Source organism: Notechis scutatus, chromosome 2 (assembly GCF_049901735.1).
Source record: "Notechis scutatus isolate UNSWTSFEM ecotype Mainland chromosome 2, rNotScu1.2, whole genome shotgun sequence".
NCBI lineage: Eukaryota > Metazoa > Chordata > Lepidosauria > Squamata > Elapidae > Notechis > Notechis scutatus.
In genome coordinates, this window is record NC_142010.1 from 132816528 (window position 1) to 132829020 (window position 12493).

The following is a 12493-nucleotide window of genomic DNA, read 5'->3' on the forward strand; positions in this document are numbered from 1 at the left end:
AAGTGATCCTATTTATCTACTTGAATTTGCATGTTTTCAAACTGCATAGTCCAACCCATTTATCTATGTTTAGCATCAATAGCTCATTACAGTCAGTTATATGTAAAAATATGGCTTTTATCAGAGCCTAGCTCAATGTGATCTAAAAACAACTTGAGTCCCTGCAGGACCTGATGTACAGGAATCCTCCATTAGAAGAGACTACTCACCATTAATAGCCTGTCAGAGCAATTTCAAATCACAAATCTTAGTCTTCCATTTGTTACCTGGAACTTTAAGGGTTCATTATCAACATTTTAAAAGGTGATATTAAGATTTTTAACATTGCAGTCTTGGCCTCTTTTCTAACTTTAGAAAAACATGTTCTTTTTCTTCTTAGTCAAGACTGTTTCTTTTGGTCTAGGTATAGAACTTGTCTTTTCAGCAATAAACAATATTGTATTTTCAAAGTCCTTGAACACACAAGTTTTAGCAAAGTACACTTGGAGAAAGGAATTCATAATGCAATCGATAAATTTGCCACTTGTGGAATGTAATCTAGAATCAATGTTTTTATTGTTCAAGTGTCACACGTAATCAATGTCTTTCATTGTTTGACTGATTGCTTTCTGAAATATCAAATGCATTGTATAGTTTCTTCCTGTACCTTATATAAACATTTGACTCTCAATAAATGCTTTTTGCTTTGTCTCAATTACTTACTGTTTCGTATATTTTTAGGTAGCAAAGAAGCACATGTGCAATAGTAAATGTTTCTCTCTAAAATTCGGGGATCAAGTTCTTATCAACTTCACACCGAACTCGGAGTGCCAGAATTTCGTGGCAACATATGGTTTAACATTTTGGTCTGTCATACCATTGAAGCAACTAATATCTGTTTCGCATCCAAAGGGTCATGATTTGCATGGCACTCGATCCCTTTAGCTCATCTTTGCTGGGAAATAACATACTTTGGGCTGGGGGGAAAAAACCTGGAATGGAATGAGTCCCCTCTTATATAGGACCCAAATATATTTTCTCCTTATAAATACACTGGCAATATTTTCTTCTGCCCCTCTCCTAAGATATTGTGACAAATTTAAGTCACTGGTTGCTGTATCATGAAGTGGCATGTTTCCGTCAATCGAACAACACCGATGGGCAGCTCTCAACGATGGTTTAAGGTTTGTTTTATTTTTTATTTAGTTATTACATTTGTTTTATTTATTATTAAATTTGCCGCCCATCTCGCCACAAGGTTTCTCTGCGTTCCCCATTACTTTGGAAGCTAAGCAAGTGGAGCCTGCCAATCAGCATGAGAATAGCCGAAGGGGCCGTTATATGGTGGTGAGGAGAGCCCGGAGTCCCCTGGTTCAGCCAGTGGTTATTTCAGTCGGGTGGGTTCAGTGACCGCTTGGAAAGAAAGTCCCCACCTTCTCCCTCTCGGTGGCCGTGCCTCGATTTGCGCCGGGACAGCGCCTTAGCGGGGGGGCTCCCCGCGAGGAGAACCTTGGCTCTTGCACCCCGTCAGCTGGCCCTTAGCCGCCACTCGCCTGAGGGAGAACGTCGGGCGCCATTTTTCTCCTTGGACGGACGATGAGCCGCAACTTTTGCCCCGCCGCCTTTTCCTTCTGGGCTTCGCTTCTGCTGTTCAAGGAAGTCGCGCCCAAAGCCCTGTCCTCCCAGAATCTTTCAGACAGTGAGCCTTGGGTCTTGGCCCATCTTCTCAGGGCATTGAGCTCGGCGGTTGATCGCTACCGTGTTGCTCAGGACGGGCTAGCTTAACAGATCGAAGTTAATGGGGGGAACCGTCACCGGAGCGCGCGGGAATCCTTCGCCGAGGACGCGCAAGAGTCGTTGTCGTCTCCTCGGATGGGGAGGTTGCGAACGCTCCCGAAAAGGAGGCGTCCTCCGGGCTTCCCTGCTGCCATTTCTGCGGCATTGGCTCGCGAAAGGCCCGTCGACGGTTGCATAAATAAGGGCAAAAATGGGGATTGCCTCAGGCGTTTGATCTCGGTGACTACGCCGCGAGGATGTCCGCGCAAAGCTGTATTCTCACAGTGCGGGGGTTTCGTTCCCTACGATCTTTGTTGGGTTGTTGGTAGCAATTCTAAATAAAAGGGCTGTTACAACTTTTGCCTGCTACCTAATATATAAGGGCGGAATAAAAATAAATTCAAATACTCATATGAGGAACTTGTGAGTATTAATCAAGTTGTCTGTTGAGTTCACTGCTGCTTCAATTCAAGTTGGACAACTCTTGTAATAATGAAAGCTAGTGGTATTTCATAATTATTAATCTCCAGTATCTGGTCCAATAACAGCAAATATTTCCTTCCCAGATAAATTTTTAAAAGGCTCTTTGGTTATTACTTTATGTATATTGTTGAATGTTGGTGTTGATTTTTGAGCTGTCTTAGAATAATTGAAAATTAACAATATAACTACATTTTGATTTCTAGGATGTGGAGCAAGGCCTGCAATAGTTAACATAACAGCCGAGATTCAAACTGTAGGTGGACATGTTGTTCAGCCTGGAGCATGGCCATGGCAAGTTAGTCTTCAGATTTATCATATTCCATCAGGTCGATATCGGCATATATGTGGTGGATCTTTAATTAATAACAACTCGGTACTGACAGTAGCACGTTGCATTAAGAAATGGGTGTATGTATCTTTAATTTCTAAATCTTTTTCTGTTCAGTTTGAAGATTTTAAATAAATGATTGAATTTTGGAATTGGACAGATTTTGGAATTGGAGAGATTCAGAAAAAATGTTTTAGTATACCTCTAGCCTTAACAACACTTGTTCAAATCTTTTTATCAAACTTTATAAAATAAAACTAGATAAAACTAGATGATATAGGGTTTCCAGTTTGAGCAGGGGGTTGGACTAGAAGACCTCCAAGGTTCCTTCCAACTTTGTTATTCTGTTAGATACAGCAGCTTTTAATGTATGCAGAAAATATTTTAAGAGAGAGCAACAGCTAAAGAATTCCTGTATTTCTTTTCCTTGATAGTTAAAATACTGTTCACCCATTTGTCACTTGGCAGAAACATAAACTAGGATGAAATTTCTGTTAGGTATAGCTGTTAATTGCTATCCTTCCAAAGGTAGGATGCCACCAAATTGTGATGTCTTTATGTAGTATGAGTTAATGAGATTGGTGTATTCCTACAGCACTGTTTCTCTTCCTTCCCACCAAATATCAGAGGCTTGTGGGAGAGCATCTGCCAGTCCCCAGCCTTTAAATCTGCTGGGGCTTTGGAGTCTAAGCTGGAGCTCTACATTGCTAGATTATATCTTTCAAGATTCACTAAAGCTTTTCACAGGTTCCAGCCATGGTTAGAATTCAGAAATGCGGGCTAACTGCCATCGCCTGGAGTACATCCTGACCAGCTCAAGGTTGACTCAGTCTTCTATCCTTCTGTGGTCAGTAAAATGAGGATACAGATTGTTGCAGGCAATATGCTGACATAAACAAATCAGAGAGTTCTGTAAAGCACTATGGAACAGTTCAAGCCGTATAGGCGGGATAAGCGATCTAAGTGCTATTGCTATTAATCAACATTACCAAAATATCATCCGCTTGTGTTCTACAGGTGGTCCTTGCTTAAAGACCACTGGTGCAGCACCATTTCAACTTAGGATCGGAGTAAGTGATAGTCAATGACTGGTCCTCATATTTATGATAGTCACAGTATCCTCATGGTCATGTGATGATGATCCAGGTGCCCAGTTATGAACAGATCTTTAGAATTCATTGTCATTCATATTCATTTTTGGCTATCACAAAGCTGAGGCTGTTGAAAAAACAGGTAGCATGCATCCTGCCATCATGCATCAGTCTAAAGGTAATCTAAATTGTTTAACACCACTCTTAAGACCCATATTAGATATCACCCTTCACAAAAGCAAAAGAAGAAACCTTATTTTTTTGTAAAGAATATTATATACCTTTGCCCACACAAACATCAGCAGTAGTAAAAAGGAGAAAAAATCAGAATATTTATCCTATGAAGTATACACAATCCCACTTAGGAACAGGAAGTCTCTGTGTGAGTTCTTCCTTCTCACTTTAATAAAAAATGTACATTTTGTTGTTGGGTAAACTGCTTTTTTGTTTCAAGACCGGAGGAGCCAAGAAGACATTTCCTAGGACAATATTACTTCTGCTGCTTTAAAATGTACCAAATGATTAAATTATATTTAGAAATAGATAATGTAAATATGTCTGTGAAAAGTTTAAAGTTCAATCACATGACTCAACTGCTCATTGATTTCAGAATTGATAAGCCACTGAAAAGAGGATTTTAAAGTTTCAGCCATTAAAATGGCATTGATGAGAGGGTCCATTTTAAATTACTTTCTTTTTAAACACTTTACAAATAATATATACAATTTGAGAGATTTTTCAGATAGAGAAGTGTCTAATAGATATAGAAGTAGAAAAAAGCATCCTATCTTGAATTATGTTTTTAGGACATCATTTTTTTTGTCTGAACTACCCTTATTTCTAACAAAAAATGGAAAAATTGATATAAAGTATTCAGTGAAGAGTGAACAGATCGCTCCTACCATCAACTATAAAGTCACTAATTGGAATGGATGATTGCATAATTATGCAGCTGTGCATAATGGTGGCTATTTTCTTTTCTAAGAATTCTCTGAAATATTTTGTTTCTCTGAAATATACTTGTTATACTGGCTTCTTTATTTTCTAGAATGTCCAGTTTCTATTTCTGAATCATCTTTTTCCTTCACTAGCATGCAGTTGGCTTTCTGATAGCCACAGCCTAATTTGTGATCTCTACTTAAATTTATGCTCTACAGGAAAACCTATTGTTATAGTAGTGAACATCAAGTTTAGAAATTAAAAAATCTCCTGCCAAACTCACTTAACCAGTGCTTAATTTTTTTATACCAATTTGTTATTGTAATTTTTAATGGCACTAAATTTCCACCCCCATCCCAATATCTACAGAAATATACTGTGCTGGAAATGCACTTAAATACAATAAGTCATTTAGAAACAATGTAGTTTTCTGTCTTATTTCTGATTGAAAGCTGTAAAACTCTAGGATAGATTTTTTTTCTCAGTTGTTGTCAATGACCAATGTTGAAGTGATGTGTTCCGTTTGAGTTGCTTAAAATAGAACATGTTTTGGTTTGGTTTTTGCACTTTTTTTCTGTAAAACATACTACCAGTAGCACATTGACTTCACTGCTATATAGCACTCTTTCATCTACTGTTTTATAGTGATATTTTATTTGGCTAATGTCAATTCTTCTATTTGGGGATTTTTAAAACATGCTGGTCCAGATTCTGGATGGAAATGAGTACAGAAATTGGCATCTTTCTTTCTATGCAATATGTGTTTTACTGTAAAATAAATCTTGGTGATTGTCTGAGGTTTGTTGCCAGTTAAACTATCAATATAATATTGTCCTTATATAAATTTACAGAGAATCTTCACTTTGAATACTGTATATAGCTTTATTCGTTATGCTTCAAAAAGCATTCTATCAAATAGTAAAAATGCAAAAATGTAGCTTCTTTGGATAAATGATGAATTTCTTGGCTTAGAGCAACGTCAGGTAAAGGGAGTTATGCTAAAGCATAGATATATGCTATATATGAAATCATATGCAGTATGAAAAATGGGCAACAAGTGGGCTGTTCCATTGAAATTAAATGCAGGGTTTTTTAGTATCAAAATAACTTTTTCGTACAATTTATAATTAAAGTATAGAATTCACTGCAATCGGATGTGGTATAGTAATAATTCAGATGATTTTAAAGTGCAGATGAATGAATAAATTCATGGAGGAGAAAACTATTAGTAGTTAGTAATCTTGCTAGTTGTGAATATCATACCTTAAATGGGGGGGGGGGGGTACAATGGAAGAGAATTACTGTATTGTCCTCAGTTATTTGCTTTTAAATTTCTTAAATACATCCATTTGGGCAGTGATCCCCAACCTTTTTTATGCCGCGGCCCGGTACCGGCATCAGCTGGGCGCCGCCATCTTTTTTTGATGAAAAAGTCATTATCTCCTGTATTCATGTTATAATGTTACATATATAGAGATTTATCGTTCAGAACAAAAAATATTGTATGGTATTTGTATCTCATGTTTCTGTATTCCAGTTGTCAAATTGAATACTTAAAAGAGTTTCAAAGAATAATTGTCACAATAAAACAAAGTCCAAATACAGAGATGTATAACATGGTTATAGAAGATATTCACAATGTAAACACTGCTATAGTAACATTGTAAAGTTTGGAAATGTGTTTTTAATTGTCAAAATGTTGAATAAATAAATTTAAAACAAAAACAAAACAAAGTCCTAATGGCAGGGAACAGTACTTGTGTTGCTGGTTTTATTTAAGGGATCTCCTTGATAAAATTCCAAGTTTTCTTACTTCATAGAATTCTTGAACTGAACTAAAAATACAGTACTACAGATTTTAAGGTTGATAACTCTAAAATTATGTAAAGCAGCCACTGAGCCTCATTAACTCTACAAAGGTTTTTATTATCCTAGGAACCCAGAATATTGGAGAGTTGTGATTGGTTTACATCATCTTTATAAACCTCATTCTCACACCATAAGTCGTCGGGTGAGAAGTATCATTGTTCATTCTGATTTCAAGTGGGACAGCTATGAAAATGACATTGCAATGTTTAAACTGGTGAAGTTTGTTGAGTACAATAAATATATTCAGCCTATCTGCTTATCTCACAATTCTCATCTCATGACTGATAAGAATCCATGTTATGTAAGTGGATGGGAAAACAGAAAGAAAAAAGGTAATTACTTAATTTTTCTGTGGATAACGTTTCATGAATTCAGAAAGCTCACATTTTAAGTAATTTAGTTTACTATGGAGAACAGGGCTGGGCTTCCTTTCAGCCTACAAGAAAGCCTGTGATGCTATCACGAGGAGGGATTGGGCTGATTCTTAGTCTTTAAAGCTGGTTCAGAGGTGCATATGGGAACAGGAGACCTGTAGAAAACAAATTACTCCTACTGCTAACATTAAGATCCCTGAATCTCCATCCTCCATCCTTGTCTGTCTGCATTAATATAACTTTCAGCCTTAGCCTATTGAACTAAATTAAATTTCATTATCTGCTGAATTATTTCATATTATAGATGTGAAGCAACTTTTTTTTTGGCCAATGATTCAAGCAATTTGATATGAGTGCTTTCATATTAGGGCTATGAAATGTTACAGAGTATAAAATTTTAGGCTAGGAAAGAAAACCCAGGAGAATGAATAATTTTTATATAATCTACATTCATGTGTATTTAATAATTTCCATTATTTTAAATATTTAGTGACAACTTCTGGAGATGCTCTTGTGCCTGCATACTTTTCAGGCATATTTGTTTTAAATAAGTTACCCCAGGGATCACGAGCCTCACTATTTTGTTCTGGTTTCCTGATATAATCAACACTAAGAAATTATCACGTCCCAATCTGCTGTTTTCTAGGTAAAGAGAAGAGTAGTGAAAGGGACGTGGTGGCTCAGCAGCTAAGATGCTGAGCTTGTCAATCAGAAAGGTCGGCAGTTCAGTGGTTCGAATCTCTAGGAGCGTAACGGAGTGAGCTCCCGTTACTTGTCCTAGCTTCTGCCAATCTAGCAGTTTGAAAGCATGTAAAAATGCAAGTAGCAAAATAGGGAACACTTTGGTGGGAGATAACAGCGTTCCGTGCGCCTTTGGCATTTAGTCATGGCGGCTACATGACTATGGAGACGTCTTTAGACAGTGCTGGCTCTTCGAGTTTGTAATGGAGATGAACACCGCCCCCTAGAGCCAGAAAGGACTAGCATGTAAGTGCGAGGGGAACCTTTACCTTTACTACACTGTGAGCGGAACTGATGACTCCAATGGAACAAAGAGATGGAAAGGATAGGCTGTTCAGGTTTCCTCTCTGATCAAGAGAGCACTTTGGAATGTCCACATATGCTCCAGACAATTGCTTCTCACAAGGAGACCACCAGCCAATGATCTCCAGCAGGTTTAAAGTTCTGGGAGATGAGAGTTTGTCATCTTTGCCCAAGCTGGCACTTTTTCAAAAGACACCGGATTTCCTTTCTTAATCGCTTTCGGAAGTTGCTTATTAACTGTTTTTCAGATATTAAGAACCTAAAGAAAGGGAAGTTTTACTACACTGAAGTGAGTTTCCTTCCATCCTTTAGCAGAAGACTTCAAAACTTCATCTCAGGTGTAAACAATTTAGTGATTGTTCATCTCCACTAAGATTACAATTGACCAACATTATATTCCTTTCTTTTACTTCTAACAGTCTTAATCTTCATTCAATCATTTTAAGATTTTTTTTTCTTCAATTCTTTTTTTATCTCATCACAAAGAATTGTTCAGGTCTTTTATATACTTGTTTTTTAAATCCAGTAAGGAAAAAATATTTAGTTTACTTTCTTGGTTCATCATTTGTATTTCCCTTTTGATCTTTAAAATATAATCAGTTTCTTTTCTATAACCAGTGAGAAATCCTTTTCCAAGTTATTCTTTTGGCATGTCATTTGTAAATCCACTTTAAGTATCATCTCTAACTTGTTAGATAAAATACGTTTTGCATTTCTTCAATTTCATTTTTTAAACATAGTCTAACCATAGAGGCAGACACCATGACTGACACTATTGATATTGTGGCTATTAAACTCTGGTTCTATTCTTCAAAAGTCTGCATTAATATTTTGAATGTTATGTTTTGCATCATTTTAATTGACACAAAAGGTTCCCCCCCTCTGCCTAGAATCTTTAGTTCCCTCTAGTGTCCAATTTTTAAAAACATAAAATTACTTATTATGTCTTGCAAAACTAAAAGAGATCAATTTCCCATGGGTTCTTTGTTTTTTATAATTCATTCCAAAATCATCTTATATTTCTATATTCCCAATTTATCTGCCCCCTTGTTCATTTATAACTTTCTGAGATCAGTCTTCAGTTTTTGCTGTTTATTACAAATTCTTTAAATTTTTAATCTTACGATTAAATTTTTCTTTCATTCAGGGTTGAAGCAAACTCACTTGATGTTTTCAAACTTATCATTCCAAAGGTCTCTAATAGATTAAAAGTAATTAAAAAGCAAGTTTTGAAAGATAATAGAAAATGAGGTTAATAGTATCTTTAAAAGGTGCTGACCACAGTTGCAAGCAAGATGGCTATTCCTGTCTTCTTCACAGAGAAGACAGGACTAGACCTAATCACTAGTTCTTCATTGTTCGCCACAGTTATTAACTCTGCATTTGTAAAAGTGTCTTCAATCAACCATTCCTTCCCTGGAAGCCAATTTTTATTTCTCTAAAAATGAGATTATCATATGTTTTTATAACATTTGAAATATGTTGTTAAATTTAAGGATGAAATAATATTATATAGAAACTACTTGGATCTTTTTATAATTTTTTTAATCCTTTTATGTTTTATTTATTTTATTGATTACAGTGCATGTAGGCGGGGGGTTCTACAGAAAAAAATGGATGGTTGAAAAATGCCTTTTTTGGTCATCTAATGATTTGAAGGCTTAGGGACATTATGCTTAGAAAATAGCACTGGGTCTAAAACCGCCAATGTTCTATATTTTCCATAAGGCTTGTCTTACTACAAAATTAGCAACAGGGTATCTGTAGCAGTTAAAGAATTAACAGTGTTATAATGGTACTAGTTCTTATGAACTGGAGTTCTCTATCTGATATTTCAAGTTCTGTCCTTAGCAAAGGGTGTCTATATATGCTGTTTGTACAATAGTAAACATGATTAAGAAAAATGAAGTACAATAAATATAAATTGGGATCATTACCCTCTGGTAGTAGCCTTTGACCTTTTTGTAATGCATGCACATTGCTTAGCATTCAGTGAGATAAACTGAAGTCTTTGAACACTTTTTCCATAATAACTTGTTAATTTTTTTTACTGCTCTTTTGGAAACTTGAATGCTGAACATTTTTTTTTTTTAACAGGCAAAATTCACACTGTATTACAGGAAGCTCGAGTAATTACTATTCCACTACATGTCTGTAATAAATATGAACGGTATAAAGAAAGATTATCAACTGATATGATTTGTGCTGCCTCGCCAACAAATAGCTGTGTGGTAAATTAAAAATATTTTTATAAGTTTTAAGTGTATAATATATAGTGTCATTTGGTATTTCAGCAGTGCCTTAAATTGAATAATGAGTTGATAAAAGAAATTGTGAATTCATGTATTTTTAAAGAACTTTTTTTTAATAAGGAACATCTTAAAATAACTTCTTTTAAATTAACTATAGGTAGCCCTCAAGTTATGACCACAATTGAGTCCAAAATTTCTGGTGCTAAGTGAGACATTTGTTAAGTGAATTTTGCCCCCATTTTAATGACTTTTCTTGCCACATTTGTTAAGTGAATCACTGCAGTTACTAATACAGTTAAGTGAATCTGACTTCCCCCTTTGCTTGCCAGATACTGCAACTGTTCTAAATGAGTCAGTTGGCAAGCATCTAAAGGTTGATCATGTGGCCATGGGGATGCTGCAAAGGTTGAAAGTGTGAAAAACAGTCATGAGCCACTTTTTTCAGTGCCGCTTTAACTGAATGGTCATTAAATGAACTGCTGTTAAGTCGAGGACTCAACTCTCAGCCTTGAATTGGCTTTGTATTGAACCCAGATGGGATCAAATGCTCTTCTTTCATATAGTCAATGTTCAATTCACTATTTTAAAATTTATTAGTAACCTTTATATTCATATAAAATTAAAGGTTTGAAAATATTCAATGGCAGAGGAACTTCTGACATACAGTATAAAAATTTTGTATTTTCATGGATTTTTCTATCTACTTTTTTGTTTCTTTGAAGTGTTTGTGTTTATAGGGTTTTTAATTTTTCTATACATATTTTTTTCTTAAGCACCTTTTCACAGCCCCATAGTTTTTAACATAGTTTTCATAAGTTTTTTCATCTATGATAAGTGTGTACTATGCCAACAAAATTATATTGATTTTTTGAAATTAAATGAATAATTGAATTTTTTAAAAACATATTTTTGTTACCTGAAGGCCTGTGTAATTACACTCTTTCTGAACCAAGCAGAAGATTCCTATATAGTATTTCAGAACTTCAGAATAACATGAACATTTTACTTTTTCCATGTTTTTCATATTCTAGGGAGATAGTGGTGGACCTTTGATGTGCTATTTCCCAAGTGTATCCAAATACTATCTGATAGGCATCACCAGTTTTGCCAGTGGCTGTTATCCAGATGAGTATCCAGGACTCTATACGCATACAGTTAGCTACAGAAAATGGATAGATTTTCATCTTCATAATAAAACTGCAACCACAGTGAACATCCAAAGTATTCTAGTTCTTTTAACTATGGAATGGATAATCTTTCACCTTCTATAAATAGACCTGTTCTTAGGTGGAGTATTTAACATTTCTGCTAGTTTATTTAAACTGTGTCAACTAATTAAATTTGTAAGGTACTATCCCAACAGCTCTTAAAATATATTTCATTTGTAATTTAGATCACATTATTAAACATTTCTGTATTGTTGTATTAAATGCCTGAAATTTTGTTATGCTGTCTGATATAAATTAATTGATGTTATCTTTTGTCATATACGGTAGAAACCAATCACTAAGTTGAAATTTAGTATGATCTATGAATTAATGGTGCAAGATTATACCAAATATTTAATATAGTAGCTTGATCTGTCTTGATTTCTCTAATAGGATTAGCTCTAAACAAGGGTCACAAAATTGGAGAAAGCTTTTTTCCCTTAGTTTGCAACTCCAAATATTTCTATCTTGTTCCTGTAGAGCAGTGATCCCCAACCTTTTTGACGCCGCGGCCCGGTACCGGCATCAGCTGGGCGCCGCGGCCCGGTACCGGCATCAACTGGGCGCCATCTGTTTTTGATGAAAAAGATGGCGGCGCCAGCGCTTCCGGTGAGCTTTTTCGGGTAGAAATGGCTTTCTACCCGGAAAAGCTCACCGGAAGCGCTGGCACCATCTTTTTTTGATGAAAAAGTGCTTCCGGTGAGCTTTCTACCCGGAAAAGCTCACCGGAAGCACTTTTTTACCAAAAAAAGATGGCGATGCCCAGCAACCAGCGGCTCGGTAAGACTTGTTCCGCGGACCGGTACCGGTCCGCGGACCGGCGGTTGGGGACCCCTGCTGTAGAGCATTTTGAAGAATGGATCATAGGATATTATTGCACAGATAAATTCCTCCCTTTATTATAGCAATGGACTTCTGCCACATCAGACAACACTCCTGGATAAAACAAGCTTATTTGGAGGAAGCTTATAGTGGATCCAATCTAAAATCACCTTTGAAGTACCAGTGTAATATTTCATCTTTTACATTTAGGTAATTTAGAGAAAAATTATAAAGACCTAAAAATAAGTTTCTGGTGAGTCCTATAAACATTAAATGTTGAATTCATTAATACATATGAATGAAAATGGTAAGAAGAATGAGTGTAAAA

The 12493-nt window shown here is 35.9% G+C and overlaps 1 protein-coding gene across 1 annotated transcript; it reads left to right on the forward strand.

Annotated features, from left to right (window-relative positions):
* The first annotated feature begins 1441 nt into the window (after positions 1–1441).
* LOC113420147 (transmembrane protease serine 12-like) lies at positions 1442–11495 on the forward strand. Its single transcript, XM_026679954.2, has 5 exons — positions 1442–1678; positions 2442–2646; positions 6532–6797; positions 9981–10114; positions 11167–11495. Exons 1-5 carry the CDS (start codon positions 1576–1578, stop codon positions 11404–11406), a joined length of 948 nt encoding a protein of 315 aa, XP_026535739.2. The 5' UTR covers positions 1442–1575; the 3' UTR covers positions 11407–11495.
* The last annotated feature ends 998 nt before the right edge of the window (positions 11496–12493 follow it).